Source organism: Trachurus trachurus (genome assembly GCF_905171665.1).
Source record: "Trachurus trachurus genome assembly, chromosome: 9".
Lineage (NCBI taxonomy): Eukaryota > Metazoa > Chordata > Actinopteri > Carangiformes > Carangidae > Trachurus > Trachurus trachurus.
In genome coordinates this window covers 5,554,977-5,577,437 of record NC_139895.1, presented here as the reverse complement: position 1 = coordinate 5,577,437, position 22,461 = coordinate 5,554,977, and the positions used below count along the sequence as shown (strand labels likewise).

The window sequence follows — 22,461 nt, the reverse complement described above, 5'->3', positions numbered from 1 at the left end:
ATCTTGGACAGCTGCCTACGGCAACTCCACTTGGACAAAATTCATTAGGGCACTGCCCGATATGCATACAAGCAGAAGTCTGCTTAAAGTTCTGTAAATTTAAAATACTGAGAAAAAGAAGTATTTAAAAAAAAAGATAAACCGTCTCTGGCGACTCACATCGGGCAGTGATCCTAACTCAACTCAACTAATTTTGTCCAAATGGAGTTGCCGTACGTAGCTGTCCAAGATGGCGGGGGGCCGTTATACAAATCGGGCAGTGACACTTCTTCTTGACAGCTTCCTGTTAGTGGATTTGACAATAAGCTGAGTTTGTTTGGTTTATTAGAACGTCAATATCACATGATTCACATGCTTTTGTCAAATTGATGAAGTTGTTTTATGTTTTTCTCAAGCAGCAGTGATTTGACCCCTTCAGGGCCACCGTACTTCACTCACTTCATTACAAAGGACACATGATTCCTATGATCTCCTCTCCATCCTTCTCCGTCTTTTGACTTGAAACTTCAACATTTCTTTGCTCTTTTTTGTTGTTGTTGATGATCAGTTCTTTTTCTATTTATTCCAAATAAAATTCTTCTCATTCTTCTTCTTCGTCGTCGTCGTCGTCGTCGTGACAACAGTAGAAACGATGAGTGCCTCTGGCTCCTGCTCTTCCTCTCAGTGTTCACAGTAACTGTTGTACAGAAAGCAGAAAGCTACGAAGGTTTTCTTTCCTCACGCTGGAGCTGGAGTCGGTGGGGAGGAGGGAGGAGGAGGAGGGGGAGGAGGAGGAGGAGAAGAAGAATGAGGAGGAGGAGGAGGAGGAGGAGAAGAAGGAGGAGGAGGAGGTGGTGAGGTCATGGTCAGCACTAGGAGGGAGGAGGTCGGATTGCGCGGCAGGAGTGGCAGCAGGCCTTGCTGTAGTACCAGTGGCTGCAGAGGTTGACCTTCAGCGCCAGCAGACAGTTGGTGGAGGGCCGGTCCTGACAGCTCTCATCTGGAAAACAACCACAGGCCGTTAGTTAGTTAACAATAGTAATAATAACATGATGCCCATCTGACTCCTTGCTACAGCAGCATTATTGCACATTCCTCTTTACATACAGCAACACACTCATTATTGCACATTCCTCTTTACATACAGCAACACATTAGGGCCACGGGCCATCACACCGGGCACTGATCCCTACAGCTATGAAAACTACTGTTATTGTGTGGATTTTTTCCTAGTTTTTTTCTTTCATCTTCCGGACGATTTTCGATTCGCTACTAGTCCTGCAGTTGCAAATTATATATCAAAACGTGCGTCTTGATCGGGATCGGTATCGTAAGTCGCGAAAAACTGCTTAAAATTTTGCACTGAAGTCAATGGGACGGGCGGGAAAAAAAGAGCGAAAAAGACCAATCATTGGAGTTTAACAAACGTCTACTGCTCAGGCATACTTTCACCAAGAGACTTCATTTAAACTTTAAACAGTAGACACAAGTCTTGTGTATTGTCGTATTACTCCACGTTTTGATAGGTCATATAGTTTTTGATCAATCCCTGATCAATAACCATGATCATTTTTGGAGAAATTATGAGATTATAATGGGTGTGTATTGCACGGAATGTTCGTGTCAGAGTGGGTGACATCATCGGTTAGAGTGGGAGAAAGCCCAGAAAAACCTTCAGATTTTTTCTCTTTCCACACTCAGCCCGGCCACAATTTACACTCTACACACATGATTCTTTCAGAAAATTGTAGACAAACTTGTTATCTCTCTCATCATGTGCTCAAAATATCAGAGAGACTTACAGAATTTACAGAATCAGCCTCTAAGTGTGGCCACGTCTGTCTCTGCTCCTCATTGACTCCAATACAAAGATTTTATGAGAGAAGCAGAACGGACCGATGTTTTAAAACTGCCAGCGTCGCCAAAATATTTACTGTAGAAACACCAAATTGTACCTAATTTTTCAGGAAGTCCTTAGAGCACCGTTGATCTGTGTTTTGTTCTGATAGGAGCTACCGTTTTGTCACAGTAAGCCTAAATGTGAGACCGGTGCAGAGACAGAAAATCGCTCTTTTTCTCCAAGTTTCTGTCTGTCTCAGCCTGCGGGGGCCCCTATCGCCGTGGTAACCTCTTTGATCCTCAGGCCAGAGCTCGTTAACTTCATAAACAATCCAGCTGGCGCTCGTTTAAATGTTTATAAACATAGACACAGCTAAATCAGACTGACACAGGATGCAGCTCATAACATGTGTCAAGTCAGTCACACACACACACACACACACACGCACACACACACACACACACACACGCACACACACACACACACACACACACACACACACACACACACACACACACACACACACACACACACACACACAGAGACTCTAGAACCAGCTTCATGTGATTACAATTACAGTTACAGCTCCTCCATTTCAGTGCTTATAGAAAGATGATCATGTGTCTGTCTGATCAGCTCTGTCTTGACCTTAAACCAACACTAAGGAACTTTTCAACCTTCATAAAATATTTTCATAACTTTTGTGATGATACATCGACTTACAACAAGTTGAATGACACCTCTGTCATGGCCTGAGGGGGTCTGTATCTCTTTCTCTGGCACTAAGCAGCTTTGAGTAGCATGGTAGGAACCCGGCTCTCACTTTACTTTCACTTTCACTTTTGCGAGTCACAACAAGGAGGGAGCAGGCAAAACGGCACTTTAGCAATGGATTATGTATGTGTTTTCACTTTGAAATGATCCACTGGAAACAGAAACTTAGTTTTGATGTCTTTTGTTAATTTTAATGCAGGATATTTACAGGGCTTCATGCTAGTGTTCATGGGAAATGGAGTCTTCCTTCAGGCAAAACACTAGCCTGATGCATCAGCTGCTTATTTCATTACATTTCAAAAAGCGTCTGAACACGAGCCATAGGGATTCGTTTGCTTCCGGGAGGCGGTTGCTTACATTTGCTTCAACTAATCGCTGCTGCTTGGTGGTCACGTGTGCTATACACCGGTTAAGCTCATAGGTTAATCTTGAGCGCTTGAGTTCAACGTCATCGCCTTCACTTACCCGTCTGTTCGCTGATTGGTCCGTCCGCTCTGGCGGACGGAGCAAACCGAAACGCATTGCTAGTGTCCTGACTACATTGTTGAGGCAAATGAAATTTGCCGGAACCAGTAGGCGGCGCTAGCCTGGCTAGCAAAACACTACCGCTTTGGTCCACAGGCGCCGCCAAACTCAACCAAAACTGAAAGTTCTTTAGTACTGCTTTAAGATCGTGGGTTTGATTCCCATGTTGACAGAGATGGCAAAACCGGCAGTAGTCCCGTGGCCCTTTCAAAATTTCCCCAGAGGAAATGTTCTAGTTGTACATTACATTACACGTTACAGCAGTGTGTGTGTGTGTGTGTGTGTGTGTGTGTGTGTGTGTGTGTGTGTGTGTGTGTGTGTGACAGCCACCTGGAGGCTCGGTGGGACAGGCCTGCAGGGTGCAGGTCTGCTTGGCCACAGGCTTGGTGAGGGGGTCGCAGCCTCGGACCAGCTCTCTGCCCTGGTAACACTTGACGTCTCTCATCCTGACACCGACGCCGCACGTCTTCGTGCACTGAGCAGAGACACACACACACAAACACACACACACACAGTTACAAACTCAGGAGGAGGAAAAGTGATGAAGAGAAATAAAGCAGGACAATGGGTTTGAGATAAAGCAAAGTGCAAACATAAATATATTTAAAACCCTCCTGTTGTCCTCCAGGGTCAGGGAAGGAAGGACGAAGGAAGGGAAGGAAGGAAGGAAGGACGAGGAAGGAAGGAAGGAAGGAAGGATGAAGGAAGGGAAGGAAGGAAGGACGAAGGAAGGAAGGAAGGAAGGAAGGAAGGAAGGACAAAGGGAGAGATGGGAGGAAAGAAGGAAGGGAAAAAGGAAGGTAAGATAGATGAACAGAATGGGTCAATTGGGTCAAAAAGGAAGGATGAAGTAAGGACGAAGGGAAGGAAGGAAGGAAGGAAGGAAGGAAGGAAAAAGGACGGAAAGAAATATGGAGGGAAGGAACAGATTGGGTAAATTAGATCAAAAAAGGAAGGAAGAAGAAGTAAGAGGGAAGGGAACGAAGGAAGGAAGGACGGAAGGAAGGAAAGGAAAAAGGAAGGAAAGAAATATGGAGGGGAGGGAACAGATTAGGTCAAGGAAGGAAGCTGAATGACGGACGAAGGAAGGAAAGAAGAAAGGAAGGATTGTGGAAGGAAGGAAGGAAGGAAGGAAGGAAGGAAGGAAGGAAGGAAGGAAGGAAGGAAGGAAGGAAGGAAGGAAGGAAGGAAGAAAGGAAGGAAGGAAGGAAGGATTGTGGAAAGAAGGAAGGGAGAAAGGAAGGATGGAGGAAGGGAACAGATTGGGTCAGTTTGCCCCAGAAGGACGACAGGAGGGTTAAAAAGAGGAATACAAAGTTATTTCTAAATATGTTTATGGGAGATGAGGGGTAAAAACAAACTGCCCTGACCTCAGACCAGGGCGTGGTGTACCACTTGAAGCACGGCCTCTCGAAGCACGTGTTCTCGTCCTCGGGCTTCTCGCTGCCGCCGCACGCGTCCTCGTCGAAGATCTGGAACTTTCCTCCGCTGATGCCGGCGCACATGACGATCCTCCGCTTCACGCCGCGGCCGCACGTCGTGTTGCACTGGAGAAAACACAAGTTACAGGCTGCTGACTGACATGTCCCAGTGAATTCTGGGTAAATTAATAGACTATATTAATTATACCTTATAATACTTTATAATAATAATGATTCATATAATTGATAATTTAGTTAGTTTGTAAGAATTAACACATTTTATTAGTTTACAAATTATTTTTTATCTGAATCACACTGAGTCTGACCTGGGTTTATTGTTTTTATCTTTAATGTCTGTAACAACCAAAAACGTAATAACGACCAATAATGTAATAAAATGCTTGAGCCAATAATGTAATAACTTTTTTTTTTGCAAATAACGTAATAAGTTATTATGTTATGGTCCTAGTATTAAAAAACCCTTCGAAAATGTTATGTAATGTCAAAAGTTTTTTTTTAAACTAGGCCAATAATGCAGTAACCAGCCAATAATGTAATATCTTTTACATTATTGGTTGGTTTCTATGTTATTGGCCTTTTTGCCAATAATATAATATCTTATTACATTATTGGCAAAAAGTTATTGTGTTATTTACTCAAACTACTTTCATCTTATCTGAATCACAGTGAGTCTTTAACATCTGTAACAACCTTGAGCCAATAACATAATAACTTGTATTTTTTGCGAATAACATATTAAGTTATTATGTTATTGTCCTAGTATTAAAAAACCCTTTGAAAATGTTATGTAATGACTGGTTATTACAATGTCAAAAGTTGTTTCTTTTAACTAGGCCAATAATGTAGTTGGTTTCTACGTTATTGGCCTTTTTGCCAATAACATAATATCTTATTACATTATTGGCAAAAAGTTATTATGTAATTTACTCAAACATATTATTACATTATTGGCAAGTTATTACGTTATTGCCTTTATTACATTTAAAATGGCCAACATTATTATGTCATTGACAGTCATTACGTTATTGGCGGTTATTAAGTTTTGGGTTGATACAAACAAAACGTCTCAGAAAATCTTGAAAACACTTTTCCCGACGAAGCTGCAGTCAGAGAGTTACTGATCAGTTATCAGATCTGGTGTTAATCAACCAATAATCAGTGAGTTGTGCTGACTCACCCTCTCCCAGTCCTGACTCAGCCAGTGTGGAGGGCAGTCCCTATCCCCACAGGGCTGGATGGCCAGCGGCTTGTTCTCCGCCGAGCACTGGTACTCCGGGACCACGCGGCCGTCCGGCGCCTTACAGTACACGTGACGCATCGTCTTCCCCTGGCCGCACGAGCCCGAGCACTGCACAGGTCAGAGGTCAGAGGTCACAGGTCAAAGGTCAGAGGTCAGAGAGTGACATAAGCAGCATCCTGAGGTGTTTCTGTTCCTGTCTCCTCGGGCTCAGAGTGAAACATCAAACCTCACACAGAGTCAGTTCAGGTCACAGGTTACATCACACAACGTGTCAGAGATGACATCACAGCCTCACTTGTGCAGGACTCATGCTGCGTTCAAGACAACACCGAAGTCGGAAAAAAACGAGCTCCGAGTTGTAAAAAATTAATTGAGCGGCGTCGAACTCGGAAATTACAGGTCGGAAACTCTGATATCATATCAGAGCTCCGACTTTCCGATTTGACGTCACGACAACATCAAAACATGGCAGCCCTCATCTTAAACGGTTAGAATTTAGACATTGTAAGTTATTTGTGTGCATATTTTTGTGTATTATTGCAGTAGCCTATATGAAATACGTTTATATTTAGCTGTGATTGTTGTATGGTGTGAAATTGTGGTCCTCGTATGTGACGGAAATAACGTTTAACTGTTATCAAGGCTGTAACATTATATGTGCACTCATCTGCAGCGTCTCCTCTCCTCTTCATTTGCCTCCAAAATAAACATCATTTACTGCTGCATTTATTTTTCCTATTCAGCTATGAGCCACAATACGCCAAACTTCCTTCAGGTATCCATGTTTTTTTTTCTTCTGAGTTCCTGCAGCGCGAACGTAATGATGTCGGAAGTCGGAAATTTCCGAGTTGGGAATTCCGACCTCCGAGTTGTTTTGAACGCAGCATCAGATATTAAACTGTTGAATCCTCTTCACACTGGAGAGACGTCGGTGGTTCGGCTGCAGCTCAGAAACGTCTCTCAGACGGTTGTGGTCTTTCCAGGTTTTTTTTTTTTTTTTTTTTGGCTCCTCGGTTGTAAATTAGAGCAGAAAGTTTCCAGACTTTGACTTTGAGTGGAAACATCAGAAACACTACATTTGTCTGTGCAACACAATAAAAGTCATAAATTGACACTGTGGTGGTTGGTGTGTTTTACAGTTTTACAGTTGGAGCGGAGACGCAGCTGTTGCTCTGACGATGCATCAACATCTCAGAAACATCAGACCCAGGAAAACGTTTTTAAATCAATGACTCGTATGGAAATATATGGATGTATGGCATCATATTATTACATATAAACATCTACTGTATATATGAGGATATCAATTTACAACATATATGATAAATCCAGAGGAAAACTGTGGATGTGTGGATGTGATGATTATCCACATCATGAATTTTTATATGTTTTAATCATAATATATACTATATTATATATAATAATATTTGTTTGAACTTTTTCTTATAAATAGCTAAATAATATAAATATAAATAGACATATATCTACACACTGTACTGTATTTGTACAATATAACATGTACATATCACATAAATGTGAATAAGAATCCATGTATGAGTCACTTATATATACTGCATACGTGTGAAAAATACACCTATACCATATGTATAAATAATAATATACACAATATATATCTTAAAGTATGTATTACATACTCATAAACATGCATATTCATAAAGTCTAGATGTAAATACTTGAAGATTGTTCAGATATCTAACGAGTTTTACACATTTTATTACAGATATTTTTTTTATACTCATGTATATTTCATATATGGGTGTATGTTAATATGTCACAGGTTATAACGATAAACTTTAGGATCCATATAGTCCTGTTTGTGTGTATAGAGAGAGACACTCACCGGCCCCCACTCGGACACGGTCCAGTGGCGCTCGCAGGGCGGACCGGTGCAGTTCTTGATGATGGCCGGTTTGGTCATGGGGTCACATGGTCTGGTCTCGTCGGAGCAGCGGGCGTCGCGACTCACCTGAGCTTTACGTCCACACTTAGCAGGACACTGGACACAGAGAGACGAGCTGATTATTACCAGCACAGACTGTTTATGTAACGGTAAGGGAGCCGTCTGAGGTCGAGCTCGTTTGGGAACCATCATATTATACACTATGTAAAGTTTTTTTTTGCTTTTAAAGAGTCTGAAATTCACCAAAAGAGACAAGAAAGCAAACATCTGGAGAATCTGAGGAGAGATCCATCAAAGTTTTAGTAGATTTAATATTTAATATTAATTGTTGCCTTGGCAGGAAAACTGGTAAACAAACAAGAGCGGTAACCGTGAAGCTCAGTGCAAAGCTCCATAAAGGTAGATGTTTGAATTAAAGCTCCTTCAAAATAAAGGTAGATGTTTGTGTTAAAGCGCCTTCAAAATAAAGGTAGATGTTTGAATTAAAGCTCCTTCAAAATAAAGGCAGATGTTTGAATTAAAGCTCCTTCAAAATAAAGGTAGATGTTTGTGTTAAAGCTCCTTCAAAATAAAGGTAGATGTTTGTGTTAAAGCTCCTTCAAAATAAAGGTAGATTTTTTTTGTTTTTCGTTCATGGATCAACTCTTCCAAATAAAAGACAGAAAAGGGGCTTTACAGTTCAGGTTTGACAAAACGTGGGAAGAAAAACAAAATAAATATTTACCTGGAGTTTTATATTCTACAATCAGACCATGACGGGTCAGAACTGAGACACAGGGTTTCTGCAGGTAACAGCAAATCTAATTGAATGCTTTTTAATGCCATTTCAAACATTTTTAATGCCCATGACTGCAAATACTATACGTGTGCGTACATACACTTACCTATATACATACACACACCCAATTACTTGGTTCTGCATTTTTATCACAATGCAATTTTCTGGCCTATCACTGATTTTTAAAAAGCCTGACCTGCCGATTCCGACAGTAGCCTGCCACCACCTAAAAATATTAATTTAGAAAATTCTCTATTTCTTCACCCACGTTTAATTTTTACTGTAGATTAACTGTATATCCCCTATTTTTCTGCTCTTTGTGTTCTATAGGGATGTAATGATATCAAAATCTCACTCTCTCAATCAAATGTAATTCCTTTTAATGCCATTTAAGGCCTTAATTTCAGCAAAATATATTTAATGACTTTTAATGCTTCTTAATGACCCGCGGAAACCCTGGAGAGAGAACAAAAATCCAGATAAAGCAAATAAAACTACTAAAATAAATAAAGTACAGTAAAGAACTGGGAACAGAACCTCTGGTGTCTGTCACGTACCTCGCTCCACTCGGCCACCTCCCACTGGGGGCCACAGGCCGGGCTCTTGCAGGCCCGTCTCTCCACGGGTCTCTCCAGGTCGGCCATGGTGCAGAGGTCGGAGTAGACGGAGCTGTCCAGGCCTGGCGACAGCATCTTCCAGCAGCGGACCTGACGGAACTGGAAACCCTCCCCACAGGTCCGGGAGCACTCGCTCCAGCTGCTGGCCTCCCACCTGGACGCCACACAGCAGGGCTGCGCTCAGGTACACTCTCTTTTTTTTTTTCATGCAATTTTCAACATGCATTAAAGAGGAACTATGCCAATTTTTATTTCCTTAAAGCAGAAGTAAGCGGAATGTTTGTGTTAATATAAGACTTAAATAGTTATATCTTCCGACAGCAATCACTTATATAAAGTGTTTGGTCTGAAACACGGGTCTGTCAGTCACTCTGCTCTGCTCTGAGCCGAGGAGAAAACTTTTCTCGTATCCTACAACCTTTATCCAATGAGGAGAGAGAACGGCATAAAGGGGCGGTCCTCTCTGTGTGTGCAGCCAAGGGATGCGCGTGAATGTGGTGACGTAGGGACGAGGGCGGGGACTGCTAACCTTAAAGGGACAAATCAACATTTTGGCAAATTGGCCCATTGCCATAATCCCTATAGTCATAGCAGTAGGTTTGTTACCTTTAATTGTCGGTGCAAGCTATTTTTAGAACGGTGGAGCAGAGCCGTGAGCTGCTCAGAGCTACGCTACGGAGGCTCATTATGGGATTTCTTGGTTTCTTTCATCAAACTCATCAAATACACAATCCAACAACTCCACAACGCTCTGGTGGACAAGTTGTGACCTGCACATTCACCACGCTATGAGATAATAACACAACGTTACCAGACAGAGTTGTTTTAGAGGGAAATACAGAGACTGCTTGATGAAAAACTGTCACTGAAGGCAACGCGCATCAGCGGTTTTGCTTGAATTTCCCTCTAAAACAACTCTGTCTGGTAACGTTTTGGAGTTGTTGGATTGTGTATTTGATGAGTTTGATGAGGGAAACCAAGAAATCCCATGAGCCTCCGTAGCGTAGCTCTGAGCAGCTCGCAGCTCTGCTCCACCGTTCTAAAAATATCTTGCACCGACAATTAAAGGTAATGAACCTACTGCTATGACTATAGGGATTATGGCAATAGGTCAATTTGCCAAAATGTTGAACTATCCCTTTAATTAAACTTCTTAATTAAACAGTAATTGTGATGGTTAAATAAATTACTTGTAACCAGTGATGGGAATAATGGCGTTATAAAATAACAGTGTTACTAATGGTGCTACTTTTTTCAGCTTCGTTGAAAACAAATGCACATGGCCGGGATGAGGAGGATTATCAAAACAGAGGAGAAAAGATAGTTCCTCTTTAAAACACGGAGCGGCTCCTCCTTGCTCTCTCACCTGGGCTGACACTCTCTGCCGATGCAGAAGTCGTGGACCGGCTCCGGTCGGGTCAGAGCGTCGCAGTACATGTCGTGCACCTCGATGCCGTCGTAACGAACACACGAGACGAAGGACTTTGACACTCCTGCACCGGAGGGAAAGAAGGAAAGGTTTGTTTACATCACAGGTTATAAACACAGAGAGAGAAACATCACAGCAAGTAGAGCCGGAATAAGAAGAGCTGTCGGCTCAGGTCGAGGCGGCGACTGTGAAAAGTCACCGCGGTAACGCAGTGAGGAGGAGGAATGGAGCGTTACACTGATGCTGCATTCACCTGCAGTCGGGCAGACGGCCGTCGCTAACAAACCAGATGTCATTTTAGTCACAGAAGTCCAGAGAAAGCCGGTAAAACGTGGGTCATGTAAACAATAGACATAGTTTACATAGAGTCTTGTTTATGCCGTTACGTGCAGCGGCTGTTGTCCGTCTGCCGTCTGCCCAATTTCACGTGAATGCAGCATGAAAAATACGATTGAGTTGCTTGTGATATACAACCGCAATGCTAGATGGGAGGAATTCCTACACAATGTACCTTTAATCATGGATAATTATGTGTGTGTGTGTGTGTGTGTGTGTGTGTGTGTGTGTGTGTGTGTGTGTGTGTGTGTGTGTGTGTGTGTGTGTGTGTGTGTGTGTGTGTGTGTGTGTGTGTGTGTGTGTGTGTGTGTGTACCTATAGAGCACGTCATGCTGCAGGGCTCCTGAGAGGAAAGTTTCCAGCGGTACATGTCTGCAGCGCTGAGCTTCAGGTTCTTCTGGTAGAGCCTCTGATTCCCCCTGAGAAAAACACACACTTGAACAGTTTCTATAGATGTTTTGATTCTTTTTCCATCAGCGGACTTAAAGTCATAAACACATAAACCTTTCAAGGCTGCAGGTCAACTTTTTTTTTTTTAGAGAAATATTCTTTTCAGGACATTTAAGGTTAAACGCAACACACACACATACTCTTCTCCCCGGCCTCAGACGACCACAGTGTGACAGCTGATTCACATCCCGGCAGACGAACTTTGTTTTTTCATCACATCACATAAAAGTCATGTGAACATTCTTGTCATAACACACACACACACACACACACACACACACACACACACACCCTCCCTCTCCTCCCTCGCCCACAGACACGATGAGTTCCTCCTCTCATTGTTTCTCCCCCCACAGAGGTGAGAGCAGACTGACAGCTTCACCTCCATCCTCTGCATCACACTCTTCACTCTGCTTGTAAATACCTTTTATTTGTTTCTAAGTTTATCTCCTCTTCCCCTCCCTCTCCCTCTCTCTCTCTCTCTGTCATCACAAGGAGTTTTATAGCAGCTGCTGCTGAGGCATGAATTATAAATATGATGAATACAAAACCTGTCTGACTGCACCTTTACCTGTCTGACTGCACATTTACCTGTCTGACTGCACATGTACCTGTCTGACTGCACATGTACCTGTCTGTCTGACTGCACATGTACCTGTCTGACTGCACATGTACCTGTCAGACTGCACATTTACCTGTCTGACTGCACATGTACCTGTCTGACTGACTGCACATGTACCTGTCTGACTGCACATTTACCTGTCTGACTGACTGCACATTTACCTGTCTGACTGCACATCTATATGTCTGAGTGCACATGTACCTGTCTAGCTGCACATCTACCTGTCTGACTGCACATTTACCTGTCTGACTGCACATCTACCTGTCTGACTGCACATTTACCTGTCTGACTGCACATGTACCTGTCTGACTGCACATTTACCTGTCTGACTGACTGCACATTTACCTGTCTGACTGCACATCTATATGTCTGAGTGCACATGTACCTGTCTAGCTGCACATCTACCTGTCTGACTGCACATTTACCTGTCTGACTGCACATTTACCTGTCTGACTGCACATTTACCTGTCCGACTGCACATTTACCTGTCTAGCTGCACATCTACCTGTCCAGCTGCACATGTACCTGTCTGACTGCACATTTACCTGTCTGTCTGACTGCACATCTACCTGTCTGACTGCACATCTACCTGTCTGACTGACTGCACATCTACCTGTCTGACTGCACATTTATCTGTCTGTCTGACTGCACATTTACCTGTCTGACTGCACATTTATCTGTCTGTCTGACTGCACATCTACCTGTCTGACTGACTTCACATTTACCTGTCCGACCGCACATTTACCTGTCTGACTGACTGCACATTTACCTGTCTGACTGCACATTTATCTGTCTGTCTGACTGCACATCTACCTGTCTGACTGCACATTTATCTGTCTGTCTGACTAACTGCACATGTACTGTACATGTCTGACTGTCTGCACCTTTACCTGTCTGACTGCACATTTACCTGTCTGTCTGACTGCACATCTACCTGTCTGACTGCACATTTACCTATCTGACTGACTGCACATTTACCTATCTGACTGCACATCTACCTGTCTGACTGCACATTTACCTATCTGACTGACTGCACATTTACCTATCTGACTGACTGCACCTTTACCTATCTGACTGACTGCACATTTACCTATCTGACTGCACATCTACCTGTCTGACTGCACATTTATCTGTCTGTCTGACTGCACATTTACCTATCTGACTGACTGCACATTTACCTATCTGACTGCACATCTACCTGTCTGACTGCACATTTACCTATCTGACTGACTGCACATTTACCTATCTGACTGACTGCACCTTTACCTATCTGACTGACTGCACATTTACCTATCTGACTGCACATCTACCTGTCTGACTGCACATTTATCTGTCTGTCTGACTGCACATTTACCTATCTGACTGACTGCACCTTTACCTATCCGACTGCACATCTACCTGTCTGACTGCACATCTACCTGTCTGACTGACTGCACATCTACCTGTCTGACTGCACATTTATCTGTCTGTCTGACTGCACATCTACCTGACTGACTGCGCATTTACCTGTCTGACTGCACATCTACCTGTCTGACTGCACATTTATCTGTCTGTCTGACTGCACATCTACCTGTCTGACTGCACATTTATCTGTCTGTCTGACTGCACATCTACCTGTCTGACTGCACATTTATCTGTCTGTCTGACTGCACATCTACCTGTCTGACTGCACATTTACCTGTCTGTCTGACTGCACATTTATATGTCTGTCTGACTGCACATCTACCTGTCTGACTGCACATCTACCTGTCTGACTGCACATTTATCTGTCTGTCTGACTGCACATCTACCTGTCTGACTGCACATCTACCTGTCTGTCTGACTGCACATTTACCAGTCCGACTGCACATCTACCTGTCTGACTGCACATCTACCTGTCTGACTGCACATCTACCTGTCTGACTGCACATCTACCTGTCTGTCCGACTGCACATCTACCTGTCTGACTGCACATCTACCTGTCTGACTGCACATCTACCTGTCTGACTGCACATTTACCTGTCTGACTGCACATTTACCTGTCTGTCTGACTGCACATCTACCTGTCTGCCTGACTGCACATTTACCTGCCTGGCTGCACATGTACCTATCTGACTGCACATCTATATGTCTACCTTTGTTTGTCTCTCTACCTGTCTGTCTCACTGTCCTTGGAAGCTGCTCTTTCTTCTTTTTTCTGTCTTACTGCCTGTTTATGTGTCCATGGTCAATGTGAGTCAAACCCTCAACCCCTCTGATCCATGTGACCTTTGACCTCTCTGAAGCCGGTCTTACCTGGTCCTGTTGCGGCCCGTCGTCCTCGCTCCGCTCTGCACCGTCTTGTTCTGGTAAACCGTCTCGCCGCTGTCGTTGCGCTTGCGGCCCAGCGTGTACTCCAGCGTCTCGTTGGCGCCGAACTCTCTCTCCAGGCTGCTCAGGTCGAGCTCCACCGGCCCCAGCTCCGCCGAGAACAGCCCGTCCCCCTCCGTCAGCAGCTGATTGGTCGAGATGTTGATGAGCAGCTCGTCGGGGCCGATGCGGCCGTCCAGCAGGACCCTCCAGATGAGGTTCGGAGAGTCCGGCCCCGGGTCCAGGGGCCCGACGGCCGGGGCCGGTTTGGCCGTGCTGCCCGTGTGGTTGTTGTTTCCTTCTGACAGACACAAGAGGGAAAAAGTGATGCAGCTTATAAGGACAAAACCCAGCTTTTCCCAGCTTACTGCAAAAACTCAAAATCTTTCCAAGAATATTTGTCTTATTTATTGTCAAAATGTCTCAATTTTAGTCAAAACTAATCTCTTTCCACTTAAAATAAGACTCATCACCTAAAAATTAACTTGTTTTTAGACAGTTTTCACTTGTTTCAAACTAATTTTCACTTGAAATAAGTAAAAAAAAAATCTGCCAGTGAAAGCAAGTTTTTTATGCTTGTAATAAGAAAGAAAAACTTGCTCCACTGTCAGATTTTTCTACTTATTTAAAGTGGAAAATATGCTTGAAAAAAGTAAAAAGTGTCTAAAAACAAGCTACTTTTTAAATGTGATGAGTCTTATTTTAAGTATAATTAGATTTATTTTGACTAGAAATGACATTTTGACAAGAAATAAGACAAATATTCTTGGTAAGATTTTGAATTTTTGCAGTGCACTGCTTCTGAGTATTTATATGTTTTAATAGAGAAGAAAAGAAGAAGATGAAGATGAAGATAGGTAGTAAGAAAAGAAAAGATAAGATAAGGATAATCCAGATAATGTACATAATGTTTTATAATTCAGATGAGATCGAGATTTAAATATTAAAAATATAAAGTACTTGTAACTAAAATAGAACATAGCACCATGTAGTAATAACATTGCACAGTGATGTATAAATAGAGACGTAACCAAGCACCTGTCTCTACACCTGACAGGTTCACTCTGACACTTTACATTTTTCTGGTGGGACTCTGTGACGACCTGCGCTTGTTCGCATCATGTCGTTAGATTCAAATGTAAAGATAAAAATCCACGAGAGGAGACAGAGAAGTGAAGAGAAAAGGGAAGGTAAGAGCATGACGTCAGCCTGTGTAAGGAAACGTATGGCGAAGCCTTTTAACCAGCTCTCCATCTCCTCTCACCGCTGTAATGGGCTCGGCGGTCAGCTGAGCGAGCAAGCTGAGAGCTCTGCAGGAGAGGCCATTACCGCTCATGTTTGTGATGCAGACTTTTTTTTTCTTTCTTTCTTTTTTTTTTAAAAAAGAAGAAGAAAACACCATGAAACTCTGAATTTTTCATCCAGCTCTGATCTTCTTTATGTGTCCGCACCATGAATAATACAGAGCTGTGAAGGGCCATCGCACACACACGTCCAGAAACAGAGAGCAGGTTCACAATCTGACCTATTTAGTCTCGTCAGCCAATGAACCGACTCCTGATTTATCCTCCATCTCCATCTCTCCACGAGTAATAACATCCCATAATTACCTTCATGATATATAAAATATAATGGAACTGGCCTGATACTGAATATTCATACAGTTACTACAGTACAGTCAAGTAAAAATGCTTGTGTGTTACATGTTGTTCTGCACATATTTGTTTATACGCATTTTAAATTGTAGATATTTTATTTACATTGTTAGAATTGTTGTATTATTATATTGAAGCTATTCAACCTGCAGATTTCTTTTTATGCGCCAAATCACAAAAACAAATTCCTTGTATGTTGAAAAACTGATAAACCAGATTCTGGTTCTGGTTAAGATCTACGGTCCGGACTTCCTCTTGAACATTGTATAGGTCAGCTGCAAAAAGTCCTAAATCTCAATTAATCAGATTGTGGCACTTGATTATGAGCAAGAGGCAGATTTTTATTGAAAAATAGATTGTTTTTTTATTTAGATGTCTGGTTGACAATATTTATTTGCTTTTGTGGTTTGACATGAATAGAAGTGATCTTGTTAAATCAGCAGATGATATCGTCAATCGTATCGATAACTGATCCCTGAGATATTATTGTGTTCTACTTTGTGATATTGTCACAAACATCGAGTCATTGTCAGTTGTATTGATCTGATATTGTTGCGTGATGAGAATTGTGATTCAGAGCCCCAGTTATTGAATCCAATGTTCCACCTCTGACTTTTAATATAAAGTATAAACAGCAGTGTTCATTTTTTATATTTTAACTGTTTTCAATAAGATTGATTGTGCGATTTTTAAACTTATTGTGAGGCTGTAGTTCAGTCTTTCATCCCTGGTGTAACGACACATTCTTTACTTCTGATTCTGAGTTTAAAACCCTTTCATACAGAAACCAGCTCCTTGTTCACTGATTAATTGTCTCCACTCTGTATTAGGGGTGTAACGGTATATGTATTCGTCCCGTGCCGTCACGGTACGGGGGTCACGGTTCGGTGCACACAGTCACACGACGAATACGTCTGAATGAATATTAAAAAAAAAAAAAAAAAGTCGAGTCCTCACTCGAACCCAGGTGGCGGTAATGAGCCTCGAAGCTGCCTGCAGCCGTCATAGCAGACGAAGAAGAGAAGTGATGAGAGAGTGAAGTTAGAGGAGGAGAGCTGTCTGCTTCATTCATGTCACTGTGGCTTCTCAATGAAACAAACGGCGGCGGCGGCTCGCGACCATAATACATCCATGCTCGCGACTGGTCCACCGGACAAAGTCCGTCGGCGATGTTTCACGGATGCGCGGTGCGTCGCTAGAAACGCATCAAACACGTAGCGCATGTTCAACCCGATATATAAATCACTGGTGCAAGTAAAAAGACAAGTTGTGTGCAACAACTTATCCCGCAGCTTTTAAGCCTCTTGACATGAACACAGACAGGTGAGGAGAAAAGGAGACCGCACACTATAGGCCTATATAATCAGACACATTTTGTCTGATGAAGGGCTGACGCCTGAAACGTGTGAGTGACATTAAACTGTCACGGGAGCTTTTAACTAGTGTGCGGTCTCCTTTTTTCCTTACCTGTGTCTTTCTTGGTGGTCCAGCACCTAGTCTTCAGTTTTTTGGGGGATGTGCGTGTAGCTGCCTAATATGTTTTATGGACACAGGCAGGACCAGAAACATCACCAAAGTAACTGCTAGTCTAATTTAACTGTGTAAACCAACATTGATGTCAGTTTATTGTTTTGTTTTTTTAATAATATTTTTTTAATAATAATAATTTAATAATTCGAATAATAGTTGCCAGTTGTCAAGTGCACGTTTTTTTTCCTCTAGAATTAATGAATGGCATTATAACACTCCTAATGCACTTGTTTTATTTTGTATTCTTTTTTCTTTTAACTTTTATAACACAAGACAGATTTTAGTTTTACATTCAATTAGTGTCTGTTGTACCGAAACCGTACCGAACCGTGACCCCTGAACCGAGGTACGTACCGAACCGTGACTTTTGTGTACCGTTACACCCCTACTCTGTATTGATATAAGCTGTGTCTCAATTCAGGGGCTGCAGCCTTCGGAGGACCCAGCCTACGCGGTCTCCGGAGGCAACGGCTTCGGAGACTCCTCCGACGGCTGCATCAACCGTCTGTAAATGGGACGGTCTAGCCTTCAGAGCATTTTCATGATTGCATCCGAACGTAAACAACGGCCGAACGTTAAATATTTGAAAGTGGCGCTTGCAACGGCTCTACCGCTTCTCCGCTCCTCACTTTTTTTTTTAATAAGTAGAATCAATACAAGGGCAGTTATCATTAATATACTAATAAACAAACAATTGAACAGCAGCCAGGGGGCTAGGCTATTAAGTGAATAGAGAATAAATGTTATATATGTTTTCATAGCTTTATTATTATTTGAGTCAGATGCTTTACCTCCGCTCCTCACCTGTGCGGCCAGAGCAGAGCCCGGCTCGGCTCAGCAGGCGACCGCGCCCCTAAGCCGCCCGCAGAGCCGGGTTACCGTGGCTACAGCACAGAGCTGCTCCGTTCGATAGCTAGCGGCTAGGTTGCTAATAACAACAACGGTGCGCAAAGCACCTTGGGATACGGGAGGCCGCGAAGGATAGTAGCGATGCATCCTCCAAAGTGCAGGAGAAAGGAGGACGCATTTGTAGGCTGCATTTGGAGGAGCCTTCGAATTTGGACGAATTGGGACAGCCAATAATCGGCCTTCAAATCCACCCTCCGAAAGGATGCAGCCCCTGAATTGAGACACAGCCACAGTTTCCAAACAGCTGACTCTGGTCCTTTACCTGTGAACTTCGGGGCAGCAGCTTCGTCCTGGTCGCAGTCGATGGCCGCCGTCTCCTCGTACACCTCGTTGGTCTCTTGGCCCTTCTGCCCGTCTCCCCCCGCTCCGGGCTCCAGCGGGCCCTGGGGGGCCGCCTGGTCGTAGACGCTGCTGTTGGGGGACAGCAGAGTCCCGATCTCCACGGACACCTCCCCGGCCGAGGTGTCCGACCCGGTGTAGACCGGGGGAGGAGGGATGGGGGGCAGGGAGTCCCGGAGGACCGTGTACTCGTAGGTGATGTACGGCGTCCGGCCGTTCTGGTTCCACACCTGAAGGATGAGACGGGAGTCGAGGTCAAAAACTAGCTTTGCACTATAGGGATGTCACGATTACTTGTTTTCACAATTAATCGCGGTATTAATCGCTACAATTAATTTATCGTAAAGATTCCTAAATACCGTCACTTCCCAAAAAAGATTATGTCAGAACCATATCGGCAGATGTGCACCAAAATAAAGGTAAATGCACAGATACTGGTCCATTTATCTAACGTAACACTGAATTGGTGGGAATTTAAATGTTAGCGTGTCATTTGTATTTAAAAAAAACAAAAAATTATTAAAATAAACGTAAATTTGGTATTGATGACAATCTATGACCTGAATATGAGATCACTTCCCCTGGGGGGTTAATAATTGGTCATATATTAGTAGATACTTGTGTAAACAATGGGTAATGTAATTATATTTTGACTATATTTGATTTGACACATTCATAGTGTTGTGAAATTAATTAATGCATAATAATCATGATAATTGTAACACCGTGATTATTTCTCTGACAATAATCGTACCAAGAAAATGTGTAATCGTGACATCCCTACTTTGCACCCTTTGCTAGATCCAAGTCCACTGTCAGAGTCCCAGACCTGGACCTGGACCTGGACTGAGACTCACAGCTGTGTCTGCATTTCATTTACATCTCAGTCATTTTACTGTTAAAAGGAGACGATTTCAATCACACGAGCATCTTGATGCCAGGGAATATTCAGCCAACCCCCCCACCCCGCACCCCCACCTCCCCACTGTCATGAGTCAGCAGTCTCAGTCAGAGCGACCTTTACTTTAACAGTTTAAGAGTTAACAACAGCCTACAGCTTGAATTCTTGGGCTTCTTAATTTACAATTATCCTGCAGCAGCTGCCAAGACCAACACAACAATCTGCCTTTGTTTTGGTTCCTGCACTGTAAAGGGTTTTTCATAGAATCGGCTGAACATTAGCTGCAGTGAGGAGTTGGTCTCCACTGTTCATACATGTGCACATGGCAGGAAGGAAGGTCCTGTTGGGTCAGTTGGGTCCTGTTGGGTCAGTCAGGTCCTGTTGGGTCCTGTTGGGTCAGTCAGGTCTTGTTGGGTCGGTCCGGTCTGATCAGGTCCAGGTCCGGTGGGTGGAGGAAATTCGACGTACCAGAATATTGATGGCCTGGTCGATGGGGCCTTTGACGACGATGTACTCGATCCCGGTCTCGTACACGTCCATGGGCCGACGGTACTTGAAGACGGTTCCTGCAGCGTGGAAGTTCTGAGGAGTGTCGACCTTGTAGGCGCCGTTGAAGAAGAAGTTTCCCGCCTGGTCGGTGACGGCTGAGGGACAATAGAGACGCATTCATGAGTGTGTGTGTGTGTGTGTGTGTGTGTGTGTGTGTGTGTGTGTGTGTGTGTGTGTGTGTGTGTGTGTGTGTGTGTGTGTGTGTGTGTGTGTGTGTGTGTGTGTGTGTGTGTGTGTGTGTGTGTGATGGTCCACTCACCTAGAACATCAGCCGACTTCTTCCTCTCGATGATCTGGATGTCCCACGATCCCTCAGGGATTTGAGTGATAAACGAGTAACCTTGACGACAGGAAACAGGAAGTGGTCAACAGTTAGAGGAGACTGAGGACGACTTTTTTTAAAATAGCAAAAAAAAAAAAAAAACTGCAACAGTACACAAAATATAGCACAATAAAAGCTCATTTTAACACATGAAAACAATTTTTTTTTTTTTTTTGGTTACATCTCATTTACTTTTAATAAATTTGCCTGTTCTGTTTATTATCATTGACAATACAATAATTCAATTTTGCTTACTCAGAACAAGCTCGATAATACTTAAATATTACAGTAAAACAAAGCATAATTGAGAATACTAGCTTATTGAGAAATGTATTGTATTTTGGTTGCAAACTACAACAGATTTCTTCAATTCAAATAAATACTGTTATATATAATCATGTTGAAATGGTCTGGATAATTAGCAGAAACATGCAAGTTTAATATGATTTAATATTTTTGTAAGCCTGATTCAAAAAGTCTCCTCAACCTGTAAACATGAGCTTCTTCATTTAGTTTAGTTTAGTGATTTAATGAAAAATAATCCTAATAAGCTCCATCAGTTTTAGTTTAAATGTTCATGTCATGTGGATATCAGACAGAACACTTGGATGTATATAATGTGACGCATATATAATGTATAATGTAGTATATATAAATATTAATACATGTGTAGTGAACTGACCCAGGGTCGTGGCCCCGCGGCGGAAGTTTCCGGTGACTCTGCTGCAGCTGCTGCCGTCGCCCTGACAGACGCCGCATTTATCCAGAGTATTGGAGGAGAACAGGACGCCGTCGCATCCGATTGGCTGAAAAAAATAAAAAAAAAAGTGTCACAAAAGAAGAAAATACTAGGAAATGAATGGTACAAGATTGAATGTTTAAAGGGATAGTAGCATTTTTTTTAAAGTGGGGTTGTATGATCTACAAATAGCCCCTAAATACTTTAATTGCAGTAGAAGACTCTCTGCACTCCTCCCGTTAGCAACGCCAGCCCATAATAGCCCTGCCCAGAGATTTACAACATACAGTTGTTGTTGTGAATGGACCCAAAGAAACGGCCTATTTTCGCGGCCTAAAAGAGGTTTTACGTTAAAAAAAATACACAGTTCCATTGTTCGCTGTAATATAATTTTTTCCAGCCCCTCAAAGTGCAGGAAAAACACAGTTTTTATTTGGACCTAACCAACTCACGTTTCCCTCCGCCCAGGGTTAGCGCCCGCCGATCAGCAGTTGGTTAGCTCCAAATAAAAACTGCGTTTTTCCTGCACTTTGAGGGGCTGGAAAAAATTATATTATAGTGAACAATGGAACTGTGTATTTTTTTTTCAGGTAAAACCTCTTTTAGGCCACGAAAATAGGCCATTTCTTTGGGTCCATTCACAACAATGTATGTTGTAAATCTGTGGGCAGGGCTATGGGCTGGCGTTGCTAACGGGAGGAGTGCAGAGAGTCTTCTACTGCAATTAAAGTACTTAGGGGCTATTTGTAGATCATACAACCCCACTTTCAAAAAAATGCTACTATATCCCTTTAATATGTAAACAAACTTCATCCATATGTAAATAAATCAAATATCTGAGGAAACAGACGACGACGTGTGGTTTGCTGCTGTTTGAAGTAAAGAAGGAGCTGGACTCACCTCACACTTACCGTCCACGCAGACGCCGCGGTAGCTGCTGTACTTGCAGGAAGTGCCGTCGCGCGCCGTCACCATCAGCTGCCTCTGGCCGTCGGTCGTGGTGCAGTGGAGGTCGCAGGGGTTACTGGAGATGTGCACGTAGTCGTCTGCAGAGGACAAGGGACACCGACTTAGACCCGACTAACAGCAGGAATACATTCTACTTCCGGGTAGAAAACCAGCACTTTGAATGAGAACAGTAGTAACGAACGAGAGTTTAGCTATAGGCTATCATATTTTTCACGCCCTATCACCGTTTAGACAAATCTGGAATGATTGAAGAAACATTAATATTTC

The 22,461-nt window shown here is 43.0% G+C and overlaps 1 protein-coding gene across 1 annotated transcript in view; it reads right to left on the bottom strand.

Annotated features, from left to right (window-relative positions):
- Positions 1–851: 851 nt before the first annotated feature.
- Positions 852–22,461, bottom strand: part of LOC310991328 (ADAMTS-like protein 2) — a gene marked incomplete at both ends in the record, with an annotated part of 28,835 nt that continues 7,225 nt past the window's right edge. The window contains 14 exons of the mRNA XM_083978985.1: positions 852–979; positions 3,449–3,593; positions 4,489–4,665; positions 5,738–5,908; positions 7,662–7,817; positions 9,057–9,270; positions 10,483–10,609; positions 11,197–11,300; positions 14,228–14,582; positions 18,638–18,944; positions 20,084–20,259; positions 20,424–20,504; positions 21,169–21,292; positions 22,126–22,271. Coding sequence (XP_083835111.1) covers positions 852–979; positions 3,449–3,593; positions 4,489–4,665; positions 5,738–5,908; positions 7,662–7,817; positions 9,057–9,270; positions 10,483–10,609; positions 11,197–11,300; positions 14,228–14,582; positions 18,638–18,944; positions 20,084–20,259; positions 20,424–20,504; positions 21,169–21,292; positions 22,126–22,271 — 2,411 coding nt within the window. The remainder of the gene's footprint in view (positions 980–3,448; positions 3,594–4,488; positions 4,666–5,737; positions 5,909–7,661; positions 7,818–9,056; positions 9,271–10,482; positions 10,610–11,196; positions 11,301–14,227; positions 14,583–18,637; positions 18,945–20,083; positions 20,260–20,423; positions 20,505–21,168; positions 21,293–22,125; positions 22,272–22,461) is intronic.